The sequence below is a fragment of the Zosterops lateralis genome, assembly GCF_965231275.1.
Source record: "Zosterops lateralis genome assembly, chromosome: 14".
NCBI classification, from domain to species: Eukaryota; Metazoa; Chordata; class Aves; order Passeriformes; family Zosteropidae; genus Zosterops; species Zosterops lateralis.
This window is the reverse complement of record NC_139774.1, coordinates 15874467-15898996: the sequence shown is the minus strand read 5'-3', so window position 1 is coordinate 15898996 and position 24530 is coordinate 15874467. Positions and strand designations below refer to the sequence as shown.

Below are 24530 nucleotides of genomic sequence, written 5' to 3'. Positions count from 1 at the left end.
TTGCATTTCTTCTGTCTTCGGAACATTAATGTTAAAATTCCTTTACGGTGTCAAATTAAGAAGAGAAAAGAACAACTTACTACTTTTGAACTAGACATAAGAAAGTATTTTAGTCTAGTTACCATGCTTATTTTTATTAGAAAAAGATGTATTTCAAGACAGGTATTTTATGCTTGCTAATGATGAACATGTAGAATTCATATTGTCTGAATGTTGTCTGTAACAGATAAACCCTAAAAAACATATCATGGCATTGAACTGTAAATTATTAATATACAGATGGTTGGGGGGCTGATTCAAGTCTGTCCATAGTTGGGAAGAATTCTGCTCTAGTCCTGTGCTTCAAATTTTGGCCAGCTGTAACTAAATACAAAGCAGCACAGTAACTAAAGAGGCAACTCTGGAGCCTGCTGCACTGAGATAAGGCTGGGACAAGAGGAGCAGTGCAGATCTCTGTGACCAGGGGCGTTGTACAGCGCGGCTCAGGCATGATTAACTAAATGTGTCAGCACAGGGGGAGGGTTTTTTCCCCAGAAATTTGGGTAACAAGGAAGTGGTGAAATTTAGCATCCTTGATAGGTCTATCTTCAGAGAGCTCGTTACCATTTCATTTGGAGAAATGATTGCTGAACAAGCAGAGTTTAGCAAGCACAGCTGTTAAGAAGTTTTCTTCTCTGTAGGACACTGTTGTAATTTATATTATTGAGACACCTTGAATTGTGAATGGTTAAAAAAACCCAGGCTTTTTGTCCGTAGGTTCAGATCCGGCCTTGGAACCTTAGTGATAGTGATTTTGTTATGGATGGTTCCCAGCCTCTTGACCCAAGAAAAACCATTTTTGTTGGTGGTGTTCCTCGGCCTTTACGAGCAGGTACACACTGCAGCACCGGGCGCGTCGGCTGCGCAGCCTGGTTTGGGGAGCACTGGGGGAAAAGCCAGCCTGGCAGCGAGGGAATCTCGAGTGTGGGGGACACGAGCTGTCCCCAGGTGGTGCTCAGAGAGAAAAGGAGCCAGCCCAGGGCTCAGTTTGGTTTTGCTTTGTGCCGCAGTGGAGCTGGCGATGATCATGGACCGGCTCTACGGAGGGGTTTGCTACGCCGGCATCGACACCGACCCCGAGCTCAAGTACCCCAAGGGGGCCGGGCGGGTGGCCTTCTCCAACCAACAGAGCTACATTGCTGCTATCAGCGCCCGCTTCGTGCAGCTGCAGCACGGGGAGATTGATAAACGGGTAAGGCCGGGCCCCTCTGCTCCTCTGCACACGCCCTCCGTGCCTCAAAGGTCTCCTTATTAGTGGTACATTGGGTTAATCTCAGTTTTAGTGTCTCTGAAATGCAGCACGGGGAGATTGATAAATGGGTAAGGCCCCTCTGCTCCTCTGCAAACACCCTCTCTGCCTCACAGGTCTCCTTGGCAATGGGTAGTCCCATTTTTAGTGTCTTTGAGATGCAGCACAAAGTAAAGGTACACTGGGTTAATCCCGTTTTTAGTGCCTCTTAGATGCAGCATGGAGAGACTGATAAACCGGTAAAGGCCTCTCTGCTCCTCTGCAAACCCCCTCTCTGCCTCACAGGTGTCTCTGGCAATGGTACATCAGGTTAATCTCATTTTTAGTGTCTCTGAAATGCAGCATGGAGTAAAGGTACACTGATTAATCCCTGTTTTTAGTGTCTCTGAGATGCAGCCCAGAGAGATGGATAAATGGTAAGGAAGGGCCCCTCTGCTCCTCTGCAAACTCCCCTCTCTGCCTCACAGGTGTCCTTGGCAGTGGTACACAGGGTTAATCCCAGTTTTAGTGTCTCTGAGATGCAGCACGGAGTAAATGTGGAGTGGTGGGGAGGAGCTGGTGGTGCTGGCACGTGGGAGGTGGCTGTGAAAAAGGCTTTCTCGAGTTGCTGGGTGTAGTGGGAAGTGTGGCAGCTGCCTTGGCCTTTTCCAAGAATACTGAGCTCCTCAGATGCTCCCACTGCAAGGATTTGTAGGGTTTGTGAGATGCAGGGAGGGAGGTGCCTGCAGCTCTTACTCCTGCTCTGCATCCTTTGGGAGAACAGGCAGAACCACCCCAAAGTGTGCTGGATGTGCAAGAGCATCCTGGTAATGCCTTGTTAAACTTGTTACTGTGCCCTGCAGCCTCACAGTCACCCTGCACAGCCTGTGCTTGGTTATTTCATTCCTTTATTATTGTATTCCTTATTATTTTAAATTAGAGGAATATGCCAAATGGATCAGCACTTTGCTTTCTGCCCTCTTCATCTCTCTAAAATGTAACTGCCAGTTACAGTGATCTTCAGACCACAGTTTTGGGAAACTCAGATGCTCACATCTCCTCTCGTAATTCATCCTTTGTCTCTGGATTTTTCCTACATGACTGTCACTGCTGATCTTAATTTTATAGTTAATACAGTGGAAAACCTCCAAACTTGCCTGATTAGCCCATTATCATTTCACTTCTGCTTTGGCTATAAAGCAGAAGAATTGTAACAACAATCTGACTGTGGGCCTGTGAATTGGAATGTCTTTGTTCTAATCTTGGCTCTGAAATAAGTTCTGTACAGCTTTGAACAAATAATTTGGGCTGCCCTTGTGCAACTTGTGCTTGCATAAGCAGACACTTGGGTGAATAGGTCCATTGAAGCTGGTGGGACTACAAATTTAAGTAAGTACTTGTAAACGCTGAAAAAAAATATTTTGTAATCTATTTCCCCTTCCTTCTTCCCTCCCACTCCTTATTTCCTCATTTTTTTGTGTAGTTTTTGTGTGGGGAGATAATGCTCAGAGAGGATTTGTTACAGGAGAGGTTGAGTGCATGAGGGAGGTAAAAATACACCATCTCCAGTTTTTTATTGAGATTCTATTTATTTACAGTCTTCCAATACTGTTTTTCTGTAAAAAGAAAAATAAAATTAGTTTTTTAAAAGTTACCAGAAAGGATTTCCTGTAAAATTAGGCAAGGAGGTGCTGCTGAAGGGTGTGCCCTGAGATAATGCACAGGAAGGGTTCAGTGGCTGAGGCTCCCACTCTGAGTGAGCCTGATGGAGCTGCTGTAACTGAGGCTTCCTCTGGAGCTGGGAAATCCTCTGTGCCCAGCTCAGGGAGCAGTTACAGCCGTGCCACACTCAGAATAAATGTGACAAGGACACCTGAGCTGCAGTTTGGCTTCTGAAGGTGGCTGAGCAGAGGGAACAGAGCAGAATCACCACTTGAAGGAGGACTGTGTGGTATCTTCGTCCTTTTAGCACTTGGAGAAGGCTGCAGTCCTCAAAAAACCCCCAACCTCCCACTGCACAGCAGATGAAGGGATGGGGAATGTGGTGTTAGGAATATTTGCCTGCCTCTGCTCTTCTGCAAATCGACTGAGTTGGCAGGGCGGGGTTTTGGGAAATGCAACTTGAGCACTGAAAGAGGAGAAAAAACAGGTCATTAAAAAAGGCTGCTGTGCTGTGTCTGAGCAGTTCATGTGTCCTGTAAGCAAAAATGACATCAAACTACTGCAGTGCCATCTGGGCTGTGATAAAATTGGGTGGGTTTAAAAACCCAGGAACTTGTCAATGTCCTCTTTTGTCTGAGGTGTGTCCCAGGCCTGTGAGGTGCAGAGAGGAGCAGTCCCAGGCCAGATGCAGAGGGAACAGCAGAGATACCAGTCACAGCCTGGATGTTTGAAAATGCTGGTGAAAACATCACATTAAATGAGCTCCAGAGAAGGTTCACCAACCCTTCTAGAGCAGGAACTTGTACCTATATTTATTTCTGCTGGTCTGAATTCCTGCCCATCACCTGGCCCTAATGCCAGCAGCGTAGGAGGGCATCAGTCCCGTGTTAAGCCTCTCATTTGATCCCAACAAGATCAGGTGGATTTCCTTTTGCTGAGAGGACTAAGCCATGGAAAAAGTACAGAAATGAAGTGTTTATTTAGAGAATAAGTGAATTGTCTTAACGCTGGGAATTCAGACAGTGAAATTTGCAGGCCATGTGCATATTTAATCAGCAGTTACAGTGTTGTATAAACAGCTTCCATTCCTGCCTGAAAGGGACGGAGCTTAATTGGGCATCAAAAATAACTCCCATAATTATCCAAGGTTTTGGTGTCAGTCAATCGGTTGGTTGAGCCTTTCTGTAAATCAGTGACAGCAGGTGTGAGACTGATGGTCAGCACTGTTTTCTGAGGGTTTTTCTTAAGGATCAAGGAAGGGATGAAAGTGTTGAAGTGCCTGGAATTTTGGGTGTTCAAGGGGGAAATCAGGGGGAATCCTGTGTGCATAACTGCTGGCTGCCCTGCTAAAACACAGGTGTGGAATTCAGACTTTGCCCTGGAGAATGACCAGTTTATGTTGTTTTGTGGCCGCAGGTGGAAGTTAAGCCATATGTCCTGGACGATCAGCTGTGTGACGAGTGTCAGGGCGCCCGCTGCGGCGGCAAGTTCGCCCCGTTCTTCTGTGCTAACGTGACGTGTCTGCAGTATTACTGTGAATATTGCTGGGCTGCTATCCATTCCCGGGCCGGCAGGGAATTCCACAAGCCCCTGGTGAAGGAGGGAGGGGACCGCCCCAGACATATTTCATTCCGCTGGAACTAAAAGGATCGCTGGTTTGCAAGGCCTCCAATTGAAGTGCACTCTTCTGTTCTCCCGACTGCCCTCCCCGCCCTGCCCCTCACTCACAGCATGTCCTTTTGTAGTAGTATGTAATTTAACAATAGTCTAAAGGAAAGAATGACCTATAAATGGGTATTTTATAGAATCTTGTCATTGAAAACTGTATTGGGAACTCCTTTTCGTATCGATAACATGTTGCGAGCGAGTTGCATTCTCTTTGTCTTTACTACCGAGAGAACACTTAATTTCCTGCAACGTTTTCTTAGAGGAGAGAAAAAAAAATTATTAAGAGAAGAGAATTGAAACAATAGAGTATTTTGGTTTTTTAATTAAATTATTGTTAATAAAGAACATAATAATACTTTTATTAAATAACCGTGTAACAATAACACTATCAGTCTGTTCTGACACTTTTCCCCCAGGGAAGCCTGTTTTTGCCTCTCTTTTTTTTTTTTAATTATTTTTTTTTTGTTTGGATTTTTCCAGCAACAGATGAAGTTAGCATTTACCTACCAACAGGAAAGAGCATGTTTAAAGCAACAGAAATGCATGAGCAAAGTTGAAGCAGCACTATAATAATGATTTTTTTTGTTTGTTGGTTTTTGTTTTTTTTAAAAACTCTTTTAAGGGTTTTGAGGCTGAAATTTTAGCTCGGTGTGTATCTGACCATGCCTCTGGCTACCACCCACATCCAAATTACTAACGAGATAGGCAGAGCTTACTATATTTTCATCAAAATGATTACATTTAAAGAATTCCTGAATGTAAAAGTTGAGTAAAGTTACTACTGAGGGGGGAGTGCACTTTTTTTTTTTCTTTAAGAGAACTCAATTGTCTGGTTACAGCCCTAGATATCCTACCAAAGCTAGAGTAATGACAACTAGTGAACTGGCATTTCCTCTCCTGAAGGATAAATATATAGATTTTATTTTTGATGGCTATATATAACTCTATATCCTAATATACTAACATTCATCAGGGGCCAGCCTTTGCTCTCCATTTTGACGTGAAAAAAAAGTTAGAAAACCTAAAGATACCTCAAGGATATCACTGATTTTTACTGGAGTTTTGATACTCCATTGTGGCACACAAACTCAAATTGGCTGCTTATTGGTTTCCCCATTTTGGCTGTAAAAATCAGTTTCCAGTGCCCTCAAATTTAGCTGTAACAGAGCCCGAGGAGTTTCCAAATCCTGCTTTGCACCAGATTTTGTGCAGGTGTGCCGATGCCTTCCTCACTCTTCCTGTAGAAAAGAATCCCAGCTCAGAGCCCAGCTCTTCAGAACTAATTGTGGGGAGATAAAGACAAGCAGGTGGAAGTGCCAACAGCGCTAATTAACGCCGGCTTGATTGGAACTCAGTCCTACCTTGAGAAGCATCAGCCCGGGACGCGCGAACCGAACGCTGACGAGTGGGTGCAGAGGGTTTAGTTTGAAACCGATGAAGGAAGGAGTAGTTCTGAAAATTTATTTTTTAGTACTTTTGAACTAAATGCCCTGGCCAACTTCTCCACCAAGGATGTAGCAGTGTGCAAAACAAAGTGATTCTGTGGCAATCTCTGCCCAGCCCCAGGGGCCTGGGACCACCCGAGAGTCTCCCAAACCAAAGATTTGCCCTGGCACTGCTTGGAAAAACATCTGCTCCCTTCAAAGCCCCCCTCATCCCTTTCCCCCAGCCCCCATTTATCTTTATGAGAAGCAGTTTTTCTGTTCAATACAGGCTTTAATGAACTGATACCTTACCAAGTTCCAAAGGTCAAAATGGAGACATTTGCTGTCTATTAGTCAAGTATAGCAAGGGAGCTGCTTTTACTGAAATCCCTGAAAATATTGACAACAGTAATGCAAATGCAGAGTGCTCTTGTGTAGATTGTCAGGGACTTTTTTTTCTCTGAAGTACATAATTCTAGTTGGAATGTTCCTTTCATTTTTTTAATGCTTGTAGGTGGCTTTTGGGGTGTGCTATTGTGCCGATCCTACCCAGCAAACAGGTGAGGTGGGTTTCCATTACAAGAAAATAACACTGTTTGAGAACTAGCTTTGAATAATAATTTTTTCCCTTTGTACATGACCTGCTGAATTTCGGTACAGTGTTTTTGTAGCTAACTTATTTTGTCATGCACATAATGTATATTTGTTATGCACTACTTTTGTATATCTTGTTTTTCCAACAGTGAGCATTTTTAGGCACACTTTTCACTGACGGGATATCTCTTTATGCAATACCTCAATTTTTCATATTGCAAAGAGTAGCTTTTTGTACTTTTATTACTGAGAGATCTTCATATACTTCATTTTTTAATATAAATAATTTTAATAAATTTTATTTTCTTATATTCTGCTTTTTATACATTTCAGTGCTCTGCATACATTTTGAATTATGGATGTTGTGCACTGGCAATGCTATTTTAGAATCTGCAGAGAAAAGAAAGCATGTTGCTTAAACATCTTAGCCCAGCACCAGGTATTTGGTGTACATATAATTTAAGAAAATAGTATATGTAAAGTTGAGAATTAAAGAAGAAAAAAAAGCATGAAAGTGACAAATGACACTTGTCTTTAGACCCATGAAATTTAAATGCATAAATATAGTGTAGAAATTTAAAAAGTCAAGAACCATCAAAATTGTCTACCGCTTCTTACTGAGTTTTTAAAAATTATACACAAAATGCAGACGTTTTTGGTGAATGTTTAGCCATTTTTATTATTAATAAAGAATCGATGTTAGGTGTTTGATGCAGAACCGTGTCTGCTCTTTTAAATTATATTTAAAGAATAAAAGAGAGCCTGCTAGGTGGGCAGGCATGTAATGTTAGTATGCATGACTAATGTAAGAAATCGTTATTCTACTAATATTCACTTGTGATTGTGTGACAAGCGTGTTTACAGATCCTTTGGTTACACTTGGATTTACAGGGCATAAAACAATTCTCTCCATTACTCTGTGCTGGCCCAGGCTCCTGATTGCACCGCGGGCTCGCCGGGGTTACCGTGTAGCCCCAGGCTCATTAACGTGCAATTAGCAACCGCTGGGGGGGTGTCATTAATGAGGGGAGGGGGGAGTGACAGAGTAATTCCATGGTTATTTTTGCAATGTAAAATAAAGTGTTTCTGATTATTTTATATGTAAAGGAACCCCACTGCCCCGTGCTTTTTTGGTATAGTCTCTACTTCTCCATACACAGACCTCTGCAGAATGCAAATTTTCAACCTTGCAGTGACTGAATTTAGCGTTTTATAAAGGATGCTGTTGGAAAGACTTGATAATTCACCCCCTTGTGTTTTTTTTTGAAGAGTTCAAACCTTCTGTTCAAAGGTGATTTAAAACTTGAATGTGATGAATTGTGGCAAGTTAACTTCAAGTTATGTGCAATACCTATTTCAGACTTCTGGAAGATCTTTGCAGTGTAATTCTTTGTTTTTAATTGCAGACATTTAAAAATGTCATTTTCTACTGTTCTAGTAAATCCTCTTTCTTGCTGGTGTTTCTAAAGAAAAGAATCAGAAATCAATCTTTCTACTAATGTAAATTTGAGATTATTTTTAAAAAAAAATGGAATAAAACGTTTTGGTCATTTGCTTTATTTTATTATCTTATTTTAAAGCTACTGTGATAGCATTGTAAGAATTGGGACAATATTGTATTCAGCTGTTTTATTTTTTATATTTTTAAATTTTAAAGTATAATTAGTTTTTATAATTTTCATCAGATTTTTTTGTTATATTTTTTGGAAGTGAAACTTTTAGCAAGTGGGTGTCTAGTTTTTACTAATCCCTAATATGTTTTTCCCCCAATGTATTGCTCATATTATCAGAAGGAAAAGTTATTTAAGTATGTCAGTTAATTGTACTACTTGGCTGAATTTCCATATAGTTTTTACTGTGTATGGGGAGGTTGTAGTATTTATTATAGCATTTTAAATAAGGGTAATTCATTTTTTATTAAAGTCATTTTCACGTTTAAGTTCATATTTTTGTATGTTCTACTCTAAGTTATATAACACAAGTTACTTTTTTTAAAGAGTTCATTTGTTGAAGTGCTAGTGAAAATTAATGTTATTAAATAGTTTGCAAATGACTATTTATACCAGTATGCATATAATTTTTAAATATTTGTAATGTGAGATGTTGAATGAATAAAACTTTTAACTCAATGTTGCTCCTTAACCTTTTTATTTTGAGCTTCCTGCAGGAAACTCCTTCCTCTGTGGCCGCAGCTCGTGGGACTTGGGGAGGGGATTTTGTTGGGCTTTGTGGGGTGAAAAGGTTTTTAGGGGAAGTTCTGCTGCCCTGGGAATTAGCCACAGTTCTTGACATTGTTTTCAAGTGCAAATGGTCTTTTAGACAACATGTGTTTACTTACATGTTCATGTTTTTTCAAAGTGTGACACACTTCAAATCTGGTCCTGGAGTGTGGGAAGTTTAAGGCTTTGGATGGTGGAATCAGCAACGTCCTTCACAAACGGGGCACTCCCTGCCTGACTCCAAAGCCCTGCAGACTTAGAGAGTTTCTCAGGATCCAACATCTGATTTACAGTGTCTAATCATTCTAGAATTCTCCTATTCTGAAGATTGCAGAGTCTTAAAAAACATAGAAATCAATAAGGGGAAAGGTCTGGATCATTCAAAACTCCAAATAATCACTGTTGAGAGTGATGGGCTGATTCTGAATTGCTGAGAAGTTTCTTGGGCGGGTGACACAACAAATCCATTTTGGGTTTCACTTGCACTGAAGCTGTAAGGAAATGCTACAGGCAGATACAGAAGATGGAGGTAAGCCCTGCTGGGTGGAATTCCATCATTCCCACCCTGTGTGAATCCCAACTTTTCCCTTCCAGCAGGAGCTGCCCCATCACAGTCCCCAGGAGCTCTCTCGGGTGGCACTTGCCCTGGACGAGCTGCCACATTCCAGGCCGGGGCAGGAGGTGGATGGGACCAATCTCCCCCTGATTTAAAGGCTGAGCTGATCTCCAGGACGGGCTCTGAGCTGTCAGGTTGTTGTGGGACATTTTCTGCTCAGCCCTGACTTTCCCAAAACGCTCAGTGCTGCTCCAGGGAATGTGGGACGAGTCACAGCCTCGGAAAGGGGAGATGAGGAGAAACGCTGCCATCCCTTCCTGTGTGTGAAATAAGCTGATTCAGTTTGTCAGAGTGAAAAACAGCCTGTGGGATAAGAATATCCTCACAGCTGTCTGTGCACTCAGGGGAACTGAAGGGGGTGAATCAGTGCTCTGAATACATCACTGAAAGTCTTCCTGCATCCCCGTGCTCTGATTGATGCCATCAGATATCACCTGTTTTCATGGCACAGGAACTATAATTTCCTGGCTTCTTGTAGGGCTTGTCAGAGAGACAATTTGATACTAAATGCTGATTTATTTGAATGCTTCTCTCCCTAAGGGAAGCTGCCTCAGTCACTTTGTTCATGAAGCGTGGGAGACCGTGTTCTGTTAAGGTTCCTCCACGAAATTGCTGGTCCAAAGTTCTGAGTCCTCCTGGTGTACATAAAATAAAAAGATGAATTAAGTCAGTGTTTGATTGCATTTTTCTTCCTGAAATTTAGTTTTGGTGAGTCATGAAAGCTGAGACTAAATCCTCTGAGCACAGCACAGGTCAAGGATGACAGTGAGGACACAGTTTGGGGTTTGTATTATTCTTCATGTTTAAAATGGACAGTTTTATTGCTCTCAGCTGTGGGGTATTTTTTAATCCCAAAACTATGAGTTGCTTTGCTTTTCATGGTAGTGAAGAACACTGGTTTTAAATGGCAGAGTGATGAGGTAGATGCAGTGGACACACTCTGTGTCCTCAGTAACTCAGACCAGATCTGAAATCCGTAAAAGGAGAGCAATGTATTAAAAAATAATATATATATATCTCTGCCAGCCTTCTCCAGCCCAAGGCTTGAAAAATATGTTTGCTCAGTGTAAATCACCATCTGACATCGCTGCTGACTCACAGAGCAGGATCAGTTTGCTCAGGGATTGTTCAGGCCTTGCTGTGCATTAAGTTGTCACTTTGGCCAAGTGTCACTTTGCAAGGCAGCGCTTGTGGCTTTAAACTGATGCCCAGTGCTGGGCTGGGTTGGGAGCACGTCCATGCCAAGTGTTTCTGAGTTTAAATGGGATTCCTTAGATTTCTGAGGCTTCTCCTGGAAGCAGCAGCAGCCCCAGCTCTGCTGCAGTGTGCCAGCTGTGCACGGACAGATGTTGCTCTGTACCCACTGGCAAAATCAGCCCAGCTCTTCACTGGGTGGAAAGGGAATTTGCTCAAGCGTTGCTTTTACAGGGGGTGTCTGTGGAGGAATGAGAGGGCAGAACAAAGCAGAGACTGCTTCCATTTTCTCTGCAGAGGGAACAATCCATGGAGACAGAGCCCTGCTCTGCTCCTCTCCTGATGTCTCTGGGGGAAGGAGGGAGGGAGGAGGGGATGCTCAGTGCCATTATAGGATGGCCTTGCTGCTGAGAATCCCACAGCCTTTGGGGTTGGAAAAGACTTCAGAATCCATTGAGTCCATTCTGTGCCCCATCCCCACCTTGTCCCCAGCCCAGAGCTCTGAGTGCCACCTCCAGGGATGGGCACTGCTGCAGCCAGGTGTGTTGGTGGTCACACTTTTGGCCTGGGATCCTGTTGCATCTCAGACAAGAAAGAAATTGTGAGTTTTCTGTGCCAGGTCTTGGGATATCTACATGAATGCTGAATCTGGGGATGATTTAGTGGTTTTTGCATTTTACATCCTGCATGAGCCAGGATTCTTTCAGCACCTGGAGGGTTATGGCAGGCAGGGCTGAACTTCCTCAGCTGTGAGTTCTCTCAGGATCTAATTGCACATCCCCCTGAACAGAAGACTTAATCTTTAATATCATAGTCTCTGCAGCCTAAAACCTGGGGAAGTTTCCCTGCCTCTGATTTGGAAACAAATACCAATAACTTGCACTTTTAGTTAATTTTTCATTTGGAAAATGAAATCAGAGCAAGTGAAGTCCTCACTTGCCTTCTGCTTCATCCACTTGACTACCAGCCTTTCCTGGAAATCAGGCTGTGTCATTCTGCTGTAATCTCAGGGCTCATTTTGTCTCCTTGAATTTTCCCCATAGTTTTATTTCCAATTGGCAATCTGTTGAAAAGCTGTAACACAAAGTTCTGCTAAGCCAGGGGGTTTGATCTCCTTGACGTGGGTTTTGTTGTAAAGCCCATGGATCTTCCAGGTGATTTGGAATCTCTCCAGGGGAGGGCTCAGGCTTTTATGTAACACAGTTTATAGTCTGCTAAATATTTTTATGCACAGCATGAAGAGATGGGAGAACTGGCTTCTCCTTCTGAGTGGTGTGGAGGGCAGGATTCCCTTGTATGTGGGAGCTGTGCAGGTTCACTGCTGTGAAATGCAGGTGCTGTTCCATTTTCCCTCTCTGCTGCCCCATTACTGCTCACACAATTAGAGCCAGGCTAAATGAGGAAATTTTACAAGTAAGAAGAAGCTGAAGGCAAATTCATTGCTTTGACTTAGCAGAAGTCGTGACTTTTGTTTTTATAATGATTCCTGGTTACATTAATAAATGGTCCCCAGCGTCTTTTGTGCTGTAACCACATACTAATGAACTCCCTCATTCCAGTGACTTATTAAATATTCTGTGAAAATGAAGGTGATAGAATAATTGTTTGTGCTACTGCTGAGGGTATAATTAACAAGGTTTGAGTGTAGCTGTTGTCACAATGAGCACGTTTTTCCTGTTCAGTGTCAGAGCTCTACTTCAGATGTATTCACCCTTTGCAGTTGATCAAGACAATGTTACAGTTAATGAGCAACAGCCTTGCCTGAGTTATGCTGAATTTAGGGTAACTTTAGGTGAGATGTATGGAAGAAATTTCTCCCTGTGAGGGTGGGCAGGCCCTGCACAGGGTGCCCAGAAAAGCTGTGGCTGCCCCTGGATCCCTGGAATTGTCCAAGGCCAGACTGGACAGGGCTTGGAGCCACTTGGGACAGTGGAAGATGTCCCTGCACATGGTAGGAGGTGGCACTGGATGATCTTTAAAGGTCCCGCCCAACCCATTCTGTAATTCTGATTAATTCTGTGGAACCACATGAGTACTTTCCACTGCAAAGAATGCTCAGAGAACCCCAAATCTCCACCAGCAGCAGAAGGGTGGGATTTTCAGGGAACCACTGACCATGTGTACAGCCCAATGGCTCCTTTCCTTCCTTCTCCTTGGCACCAGCTGTAGGCACCAAAAACTGCCTGATTTTAAAAGGGCTGCCAGGGCTCATGGATGATGGCACATCCTTGGCCAAAGCAAAACTGAAACAATGGAATTCAGGAACCGACACAAATGGTGAGATGGAGGAGCTGCCCCTGGAGCACAAAGCAAAGGAACGATGAGGTGCAGGCTGAAAACTGGAATCTGGGCTATTTTTAACCAGACAGTTGCAGCTCTGGTGAAAAGCTGAGATGTTTGCTCGGGGTGATTAATACAGAGATAGTGGCCAGCTGGTAGTCAGCTCACACATGTGGAAAGGTGGGTGAAGAGCAGCGTGCAGCTAAAACAGCTGAACTTGACAGATCTGCAGAGAGATTTTAGGTGGCATTGATTTTTCTCTGAGCAGCAGCAGATCCTAAAAAGGATCTGAGCTGAATTTGCATTTGAGATCAAAGCGCTGGCAATGCGCTGTTGGGGAAAGTGGACAAAATGTGCCCCACGAGGTCTGTGTGTTTGCATTAGCAGGGTGGAAGCATTTCTGTGAGTACAGGTGCTGAGAAACCACTGCCTTGGCAGCCGTGGTGCCCTGAGGAGGCCGGAGGAAGGAAGCAGCTGCCAGCTGGCACAGGCAGCTCCTGCCCTGGCAGATACAGCAGCAAGTGTTCCTGCACAATGCAGAGACAGTCATGGAATGAACACGGGGCTCTTTAGGGTTGTGTGTGAGGAGGATTCACTGGGGGGTTGTGGTGTGGGAGACACTGCAGCTAAAGAAGGGATTTCTTTACCAGGGCTTTGGGATGGATGGACCTGGGGAAGTTTGTAGGCCAGGACCAGTTTTTAATGAAGCTTTTGGGTTTAATATCCCAAACTCAACTCAGTGGCCGCTGCCTCACTGGTGCAGTTGGTTAGTGCAGGTTTTGACAGAGGAAGAGGGAGTTTGGGTTTGGGGAAGAGTGGAATTGAGAATTGTAGAATCACAGAATATCCTGAGTGGAAGGGACCCACCAGGGTCATTGATCCAGCCCCTGGTCCTGCACAGATCCCCAAAATCCCGCCCTGGGCATCCCTGGAGCGCTGTCCAAGCTCTCCTGGAGCTCTGGCAGCCTTGGGGCCGTGCCCGTTCCCTGGGGAGCCTGGGCAGTGCCTGAACCCTCTGGGGGAAGAACCTTTCCCTGATACAGGAGGTCACATTTGGTATTTGAGGTCGCAGTTGATCTCAAGGCTTCTGACTCAGTAGTTGTCACACCTACAACCTCCTTTTCAGTCCGCACCCTTTGGAGCCTGCAGGAGATGCCCTTTTATAACTGGCAAACAACAAACTCCTCTGGCGAACCGTCAGGCTGTGCCTCTGCGAGTTGTTTTTCCTCGTTTGCAGCTGCACACGGGACGTGCCTTTAGCCGGCAGCGGGTACAGTCCCGGGGATCCAGGGATGATGCTCGGCGGGCCCCGAGCGGCGGCGCCGGTTGTTGGGAGCGGCCGCCACCTGGCGGGGCCCGCCCGCACTGCACCGGCCCGGGAACCGCTGGCGGGGAAAGAGCTCCGGGATCGCCGAGAGCAGCCGGTGCTCCATCGCCGCCTTGTCCCCACCCCAGAGCCACCTCCAGCCCTTCCTGGGACACTCCAGGGATGGGGATCCAAACCTCCCTGGGCACTCCCAAGGCCTGAGCTCCCTTTCCATGGAGAAATTCCTGCTGCTGTCCACCCTGAGCCTCCCCTGGCCCAGCCTGAGGCCGTTCCCTCTCCTCCTGTCCCTGTTCCCTGGGAGCAGAGCCCGACCCCCCCGGCTGTCCCCTCCTGGCAGGGACTTGTGCAGAGCCACAAGGTCCCCCCTGAGCCTCCTTTTCTCCAGGCTCAGCCCCTTCCCAGCTCCCTCAGCTGCTCCAGACCCTTCCCAGCTCCATTCCCTTCCCTGGACACAAACAGGGACCCTCAGTCACTTCAAAGCCTGGGGAATGACCACGGTTTGCTTTGTGGTCTCTTTGGATCCATTCCTGAGGGCAACACAATTCATGCTGCTAGTGCTGCTGAAACAATTAGGGAAAATAGGTATCTTCGTAGAATTTATTATTTCTAATTTGCAACCCTGTGCAAAGTGAACTGTGGGAAGTAATTTGGAGCAGTATTTTAGTGACAAAGAAAACTTCAGTGGGACCTGACAAAAATTCTTCCCTGTGAGGGTGGGCAGAGCAGCTGTGGCTGCCCCTGGATCCCTGGAATTGTCCAAGGCCAGACTGGACAGGGCTCGGAGCCACCTGGGATAGTGGGAGGTGTCCCTGCCCATGGCAGGGGGTGGCACTGGATGATCTTTAAAGGTCCCACCCAACCCATTCTGTGATTCCATGAATTCTGTGGAATCATATGAGTAGCTTCCACTGCAAAGAATGCTCAGAGAACCCCAAATCTCCACCAGATGTATTCAGATGTATTCACCCTTTGCAGTTGATCAAGATATTACAGTTAATGAGCAACGACCTTGCCTGAGTTATGCTGAATTTAGGATAACTTTAGGTGAGATGTATGGAGGAAATTTTTCCCTGTGAGGGTTCTGAGGCCCTGGCACAGGGTGCCCAGAGCAGCTGTGGCTGCCCCTGGATCCCTGGCAGTGCCCAAGGCCAGGCTGCACAGGGTTTGGAGCCACCTGGGGTAGTGGAAGGTGTCACTGCCCATGGCAGGGAATGGAACTGGATGGTGTTTAAGGTCCCTTCCAACCCAAACTATTCCATGACTCCATGACTTGAGCTCTTCAGTGGTTTGAGAACGCCAGTTGTCCCTGTCCGTATCCAACAAAGCCATGGCTGCAATGGGACACGTCTCTGCCGAGCATGAGCTGGACTAAACCCCCCAGGCATCCTGTCAGTGTCACACATCTGTTGCTGCTTGAAGGACAAAACAATTATTTGGTGTTTCATTATTGTTCAGCACGAGTCTGGAGTGGGTGCACTTTTTGGAGAGGAAATCCTTGTGCAGCAGCACCCGCACCAAAGGGATGCCAGCGGTTCCCCTGCTGTAGAGACAAACAAGACATCAACCAACCTTCAGCCTGGAGTCTCTTAATTACTGGTACAAATAGATCATTAACGTGCATGAAATGTATCGATACGTGGTTTCAGGCAGCAGCAATATGGACTAAACTCTAGCGCTGGCCCAGGGACAGGGCGACATCCAGCCCCTCAGTCCTCTCACAAACCCGGGCTCCCCTCAGTCCCCGGCTCCTCTCACCAAACCCTCGCTGCCCTTTCAGTCCCTCACAACCCTGGGTTCCTTTCACTGAGCTATCGCCCGGTTCCCGTCACAGACACCCAGCCCGGCTCCTCTCAGTCCCCGGTTCCCTTCACCGACCCCCGATTCCCCTCACCGACCCCCGATTCCCCTCATCGCCCCTCAGCCCCGATTCCCCTCACCGACCCCCGATTCCCCTCATCGCCCCTTAGCCCCGATTCCCCTCACCGACCCCCGATTCCCCTCACGGCCCCTCAGCCCCGGCTCCCCTCACCGACCCCTGGTTCCCTTCACCGACCCCCGATTCCCCTCATCGCCCCTCAGCCCCGATTCCCCTCACCGACCCCCGATTCCCCTCATCGCCCCTTAGCCCCGATTCCCCTCACCGACCCCCGATTCCCCTCACGGCCCCTCAGCCCCGGCTCCCCTCACCGACCCCTGGTTCCCTTCACCGACCCCCGATTCCCCTCATCGCCCCTCAGCCCCGATTCCCCTCACCGACCCCCGATTCCCCTCATCGCCCCTTAGCCCCGATTCCCCTCACCGACCCCCGATTCCCCTCACGGCCCCTCAGCCCCGGCTCCCCTCGCCGCCTCCTCAGCTGCGGCTCCCCTCAGCCCCCTGTTTCCCTCTCTTAGCCTCATCCCCCGATTCCCCTCAGCCCTCGTTCCCCTCCCCTCCCCTGTTTTCTCCTCCCTAAGCCTCAATCCCCGGCAGGCTCTCAGCCCCCAGCCCCGGTTCCCCCCATGCCCCCGGCCCCGCCGCACACGGAGCGCGGCCGCCGCGCCCGCCCGCCGGTGCCGCTGGTCTACGTGAACAGCTTCGGCTCGCACCGCTGCGGCACCGTGATCCGCCTGGGCCGGGGCTGCCGGCAGAGCCCCCCGGGCCGGGCTGGGGCCCCGAGGGCCTCCCCGGAGCTGCGGGCCGGGCCCAGCCCCAGCCCCAACCCCGGGCCGGGCGGCAGCGGGAGGCGGGCGGGGAGCGGCGGCCCGGGGAGAACCAGCAGCCGCGGTGTGTAAAACCCCGGGACAGACCCTTTCTATCGGGTTCTCTGAGGGCTGCAGGTGGCTCAAGTGTTGTCTTGTCTCTACCAGGAATAGCGGGGCCGGCAAAACCCGCCGGGGGGTGATTGTTCCCCTGTTCTGGGCGCTGGTGAGGTCACACCTCGATTGCTGTGTCCAGTTGTGGGAAAGAGAGGGAATTAAAGCTCCCAGAAGCTTGTTGTCTAACGTGTGGATGCTGTGTAGTTTTGAAATCTGTTTCCTGGCATTTGGGAGACACTCACTTGCTCCCTGGTTGTAATGGAGTAAAGAAGAAGGGGACAAGCTGCAGGATATGAGGATTGATAACCCTGTAAGGTGGCCAGAAATAAGGATCCCTCTGGAATCATGGAGTGGTTTGGGTTGGGAGGGACCTTAAAGATCATCCAGTTCCAGGTCCTTCCCAGGGACGCCTTCTACTGGACCAGGCTGCAGCTCCATCCAAGCTGTCTTGGACATTTCCAGGGATGGGGAGCCACAGCTTCTCTGGACAACCTGTGCCAGTGATCAACCTCTTCCTTAGGAATGTATTGTAAATACTCAAAAAATGCTTTCTAAACTCTTTCTAGGTGACCCTCGAGAGGCTAAGGCTGACACCTTTGACTTTCCCATCCCTTCAAGAAACGTTGATAAAGTCATTAAACGAAAGAAGAAAAAGGTATCAAGTGTGGCAGCTCAATTAGCTGCCTTGGCATTTGAGAAAGCGGCTTGTTCTCTGTGTGTGAGAGCATGAGGGAGATTAAAAGATGGAATTGGTAGCCTGTTACTGAAAACCTTACTTACAGAAAAGAAAAAATGGTATTATCTTCCCTCTCTGGAGGCTTTAAAATTCTGGCTCTCATTCAATAAAGCACTTAAGTGTGTGCCTACCTTGAAAAATGAGAATATGCTGTTGACTTAAAGCCTGTACTGAAATGCTTTGCTGGATTGGGGCCAGGGTGCAGCACACCTTGGGGGTGAAACCCAGCAGGAAAAAGCTCTGCAGCTCCTCTTCCTCTCATATTTTAAACAAAGAAATCCCACGGGTTACAAATAAGCGAAGGCAGGAACCCGAGCTATTAACGCCATCCTTGGAGCAATGCAGAATTACTTTCTGCTCCACAAATGTTTTTCTGTTCCTGTTCAGCAGTTTGACAAATGCTTGAAATTTTAAGAGGGACATTTGTTAAGCAGTAACTCGTTATGAGATTCTGTAATGTGTGAAGTACAAGTAATCAGCTGGACTAGAAAAGAGTCGTGTTATAGAGACTTGATTTAAAAACAGCAAAATGCTACCAACTGCAGAGGAGCAGCTAATAACATCCGGGAGTATGGCTCTCCTGGTGCATTGAACAGTCTTCAGAAACAATGAGGAATATATAGAATGTTTTAGCAATAAATGTCCTCCAGAAAGGAATTATCTTCAGATTTAAACAAGTCTCTCAGACAAGGTCCAGCAAAATTCCAACCATCAGCATGTCAACAGCCATTTCTATTTGTTGCCTGAATGCTTTTGTCCACAATTCCAATTTAATCTTTTGAATGCACAAATTTGAAACGTTCCCACTACTGGCAGAGCTTTATACCTCTAAAGTAAAGGTTTTCAACATCTATAAAACAAATTAATATGGATTTGATATGAAATAGGCAAGAGTGTTGCTGTTCAAGAATCTGAGTTTGAGGTCTCAGTTCTGCTGCTGCTGAAGGACCCCATGGCAAACTTTTTGGTCCTGGAAAACTGCACAATATTTTTTTTTTTTTTTTTTTTGTCCCCCATTTTGGATGACTTTGAAAAGAACTTAACAGCTCTACACACATTTTCATGAGCTTTGCTTATCTAGAAGGGCACTTCTCGAGTCTTGGATAAACAGGAGAGTTCTAGGCAAGAAAGGAGGTGGAGATCTCATGTGAAAAAACATGGAGGAATTTATGTTTCTGACTTTTAAACAGAAGTGGTTCTTCCATATATCCCACATTTATATCCCTTCTTCCCTTCTTTCCCAGTCCTGAACAAAAAAAAAAAAAAAAAAACAGCTGGACTTCATAGTCATTGTGGGAAATTCAAAGTTCTGCCCTATAGATGTTTTAATGCAAATTTTTTTGTATGCTTCACATTTTATCTTTCAGTCCAAAGTCTGGCACAAGGTCTGGAAAGTGATTTCAAAAATGCTTGAGGAAAATGAAAGGCTCAGAAGTCGACTGTTGACCTGCAGCCAGTTTGATGGAGAAGGTGGGAAATGAACTGATAATGTTTTATTTTACTAGAGAAAACAAATTATTAATACAAGTGAAGATCCCAAAGTTTAAGGTTCATTCAGCTGTTTGTTTTTGGGTAGTAGGTTTTACAGCTCCCAAATGGAATTCATTCCATGCTTTAGGCACTCCCAGCTTTTTTGGAAAAATCCCTTTTGTTTCATGGAGGGTTTTGTACGTGCTAATTTAGAGGAAGGATGGTGGAAGTGTTTGCTGCAGCCTGACATTAAAGACACGCACATAAAACATCTGCAGGTTTTTCTGAACATGTGAAATACATAATTAAACTTATTCACAGATGGGTCCAAGGCAGTGGTTGTATGAATAATAATTTATTTTTCCACGTAGGAAAATAGTGGTTGATTTCATACATACAATAAATAAATTAGATGCTCCCCAAAGGTTGCTGTAACACAATTTAACAAAACCATCGAACATGTTCTCACTCTGTGCCCTGAATGCAGCTCTTTCATTACTGGAAAATGACTTGGGAATTAAAACTGGTGCTCTGCATTCAGCCAATTTCAATTAGAGGCATTGTAGCTGCTGCACAATTTAAGATAATACAGTGTATGCTTACAAATGGAATTGGAATTTCTGGCCTCACAGTTGGAGGAATTATTAGGAAAAAGAATATACTAATCCATGAAGAGCTACCAGGCAAGTCAAAAAATGCCACTTGTCACCCACAGCACTTTTTCTTCCCTTGCATTGGTGCTGATGGAAGTTTTCCACATGGGGGCATGTTGGGGTGTATCCCAAAATGTGGGACCATTCCTGCCAGTGTCTTATTTTGTAAAGTATTGGAATAGATTTCCACACAAGAAAATACTCCCTTAAAAATCTTATTCATGAGAACAAAAGAAGTGCAATTCTGGTTCAGAACAGAAATCTCTACCCCAGTGGATGCTATTGAATAGGAGAAGAAATTCCACTGAAATATGCTTCAAACAACTTCTTCTGCAATTATTGTGCAAATATTCTGCATTGTGTGCAAAAACACTTCTTCTGTTGGCTTTAAACCCAATTCCTGATTAATTCTGGAGTTATGACATTAATTATTCATTATGTGCTATTCATATTCAAGGTTCCACTGGCCTCTTGTCATATTTCTGTGCTAAGAAGTTCCAATCTAATAAATCTCTCCTCCCATGGAAACTGTTCCATGTGAGCTGAGATCATTGCAGAAGTGCTTGTGCAAAGCTATTAATGTATATGTGGGACATATATCCATGTTTAAGATCCATGGATGTGTAGAACAGTGAATTTAAAAAAAAAAATCTTCCTGGATTTATGTTTGCTTGATTTCAAGAAAAAGAAGTACAAGGTCAAGAAAAAAGGAGAAGAAATCTTTAACAGATTATTAGATTTCAAGTTATTGTAAGAAATAAAGCCTAAAATCTTGCTTATATATGATTTCCTGGGTGGATTTGCCATCTTTCCATAATGGCTGCTTTTCTGTTTGTTATGGATCACCATGAGCTGTTTCACCTTGGATTTATGGACAAGGCCTGTCCCCTTTTCAGCCACTCATTTCTTTTAGAGAAAGAGCATTTTCTTTATATATCATTTCCAGTGACTTGAAAAAACCTCACCAACCAACCAATCCCTTCTCCTCCCCTCTTACTTATCCTTAATTGTAATTTCCACCCCTTTCTCAGGAGCTTTAACTGAGGATCTCCTATTAAGTCCTATTTCAGTGAAAACCATCAATTCCAATACCTTCTTTTCTAATTAGCAGATTTTGCACAACATCAAATCTAGGAGATGAGTCTCCTATTGATCTGAAATTTTCATTAATCAAGAAGCAAATGGAATAATTGTAGAAGATATTTAGATAGGGATCAACAAGTCTGAATAAACTGGGTTCATTTTGATCTTTTCTTTTTCCCAAGATTAATAAATCTAGAAAATTAATGCTGCATTTTCTTGCCTCTATAAATAGGGGTTTTTTGAGAGAACAAAAGTCTACTTGAATTTTAATGTTACCCATTTACTCCTTGGAATGCTGCAATTAAGATTAAATTCCATTCTGTGACTGCAAATGATGATTTTCCTCCACCTGATGTTCTCCTGCAGGCTCTGACAGGACCCAGAGGTCACAGAATGGGGCATACCTGGACAGGGTATGTACACAGTCCATTACAGGCCAAAAAATCCCTAAAATAAGCAAATTAATAATGTTAAAAACATGCAGTGATCTTGCTTAGTGTTATTATAATAAATACCAGTTACATTCTGAAGTATTACTGACACTGAGCTCAATTTTTTTTCAATATTTCAGTGATTTGGGGACCAGTGCAGCTCCATCCTCACAGGGAGGGCTTTGTGCTTTGCCAAGGCAGAGGGAGGTGGATTTTGCCTTCTTCTTAAGTTAAATCCTTCCCTGATGGTCTAAAGTACAATCTGAAGAATCTGAACAGTCTTTATTTGTCCCACTTGATATAGAGACTTCTTTTTTTAATATTAATGGGAGTGTACCAATTCACTTCTATCACTTTTTTTTTTCTCTAGGATGAGTCCATCTTTGGCTGGGTGTAGCAAGAAAAAAAAGGAAGATTCAGCCCCAAAGGAAATATAAACAAAGTGAAAGCTTTTATTTTGATCTAATTCTTCCTGGAGTCAGTGCAAGTCTGCAAAGTGACTTCAGGGAACACAGGTTCTCTGTTGTTTGCTTGGTGTTTGTGCTTCTGCTGTTTAAGAGGTTTGTTTTTACAGTGGCTTAAACAGCTCTGTTGCAAGATATTTATCTCAAGCCATTAAGTCTGGTGTTTCACTGAGCTATTAGTTTCAGAAAGCTTTTTAATGAGCATAATATTGTGACAGTTTGCTTGCAAAAGAAGAGATACACATTTACTGTTGTCTCTGTATTTATATATTTTATTTTTGTAGCTTGTCAGAATAATAAACACAAATTCGGTAAGGCAGAACTCAACACAAGACATAAACCCCACTTTCCTTTTTTCCTGGTTTGAATAAATCTGACTTTATGATATTAAAATATTACACAATAACCCTCTCTGTTCTTTCATCCATTTATACATAAATCTCAGCCAATATTTGGAATATGAAACCAGGTGAATGTTTTCTCTCTCCTCTTCATCCTGAGGCACATAATGGCACCATCACAATCAGGAGGTGTTGTTTATCTACCTGACTTCAATAACACAATATAATTTTCTCCTGTTCTGCAGCTTAATACTTGAACCCTTGATTGACTGTTAAAGCCTTTTAAGCCAGCAAATTGTGTAAATGGAACATGAAAACTGCATAAAAATAGTTATGTATATGGGGTTCATCTCGGGAGTAAAACATTCACCTGTCACAGTGAGACGTCCTTGCTTTCAATAAAAGGATTGTTTCCTCCTGCCATAATGTCTTGGTGTTTGCAGATATAATGACTGCAGTGTCAGGGTGTTGAGCTTTGATAACATGCTGGTGATTGTGTCATTAGGCAGCAAAGCACTTGGAAAGGCTTCATCTCTGTTTTCTTCCTGGTAAAACTGCAAGTGTGGAACTGGAATGTGCCTTTTCAGGGACAGCTGCACAGCATACAAGGTTCTCTTCTGGTTTGTGGTGGGGTAATATTCGGATTTTACCTAAAATAGTTGACATTTCAGCTTGGAAAAAGAAATGAGAAGGCAAAGTATTCAGTCAAGATGTGATCATTTTTCTGGCAGAGCAAAAATGTCACAGTTCTTTGGTATTTTCAAAACACATGTTTAGAGTCACACGTGGGATTTTGGGGGGGTTGTGAGGTTTTTTTGACTAAATGAGATGGTCTCTCTGTCCCCACAGCTCTATCAATGAAATGTTTGCATTGGGAATATTTAGTTTACAATCCTGGTTTGCCAATTGTAGAGTTGTTGCTCTAACTTAACTTTTCTTGTAAACTGAAGCTGCAGTTGGCACTTTACTGGCACAGACTTCAGGGGCCCTGGAAACACTTTTCTTCCAGATGCATAATTGCTACTTTAACAGGATAGATGAGGTGCATTAACCTAAATCTCTGCATGAAGTTTAGCCAAGACATTAAGATTCTTTGGGTAAATACAGACCTCTGTCTGTGAGACTGTTTTAAAAGAAATTATAGAAGGTAAGTATGGCCCTAAATCATCCCTATGTACCTCCTTCAATCTAAAAGGTCTGTGTGGTGGTGATGAGATAATTAATTGGTTGGGATCTACTAATCAAGAACTTTCATTTGGCAGTACTTTGAAAGGCTCTTACATTTTTCAAATCACTTTGGGCCAGAACAGCTGTTGCAGTGGGGAAAAAATTGCTGATTTGGGTTCAATTTTGAACCTGCTGTAGTGACCAGATTTCAAAGGTACAGTTGGGAACAAGGGACATCAGAGCAGTTAAACTGCTGAAAAAAGGGCCTGGAGAAGAACCCAGCTCAAGCTCTGCAAACCATCTCCATCCACTCAGACCTCTGTGCATTCTTATTTAAATTTGTGTGATCATTTAAGTGTAAAACGCAAAAGAAATGTAATTGCAGTGTTGCATTAAAATATCTCACAGGTTCCAAGTAAGTAACGTGCTCAGCAAGGGGAAAAAGGGTTGGATAAACATGAAAAACTTCACTGAAAGGAGAGAGAAGTAAATAAGGGACCCTCAGGGCACTGGATCACAGAGTGGAGATACAGAAAAGAGCTGGTTCTTCTCTGAAGACCTTAATCTTCACTGCAGAACCAAGAGCAGGTGTCACACTGTCCTGCTGTGGCACCTGGGCAGTGCTGCTTTTCCTTCACATTCTTCAAAATGCAGATCAGTTACCTGAAGTTTTTAATAACAAATCTCCCTTGGAGTGTGAACTGAAGCAGATGTGCAAATACAGAGGTCACACTTTGCCTTTGCTTTGCCTTGCTCTCAGTGCATAATTTACCTTTCTATACAGAACACAAACTCCAGCTTATTCACAAAGTTTGACATTTCTTTATCTCTGTGAACTCTTTAACTCTGTGAACAGTTGCCAGGAGATCTGAGGAGGCTCCTTGTGCTACAGAGGTGGAATGGAGCAGCCAGGGCACACAGAGTAGCCAAAGGCATTGCTGCTGAATTTCTGTTATCTGTAAATAATGGTGTCAGACACTTATCTCGTGATCCAAAAGCTGGTCTGGATAAGCTCTTTTCCCTGTGTGTCATAAATACAAATGACTTTGGCTGAAGGTAAGCAATGGAGAGTAAAGCCTTTGGGGTTTGTATCACTGTTCCATGCTAGCTGGAGATTAACTGGTCAAAGTTTAGCT

General features: G+C 44.5%; 1 protein-coding gene across 1 annotated transcript in view; it reads left to right on the top strand.

The window, feature by feature from the left end:
- The window catches only part of CPEB4 (cytoplasmic polyadenylation element binding protein 4), a 38509-nt gene extending 30130 nt beyond the window's left edge, over nucleotides 1-8379 (top strand). Inside the window, exons 6-8 of the mRNA XM_083871649.1 lie at nucleotides 757-871; nucleotides 1050-1231; nucleotides 4346-8379. Of these exons, the coding sequence (XP_083727775.1) occupies nucleotides 757-871; nucleotides 1050-1231; nucleotides 4346-4573 (525 nt within the window). The 3' untranslated portion in view covers nucleotides 4574-8379. The remainder of the gene's footprint in view (nucleotides 1-756; nucleotides 872-1049; nucleotides 1232-4345) is intronic.
- The last annotated feature ends 16151 nt before the right edge of the window (nucleotides 8380-24530 follow it).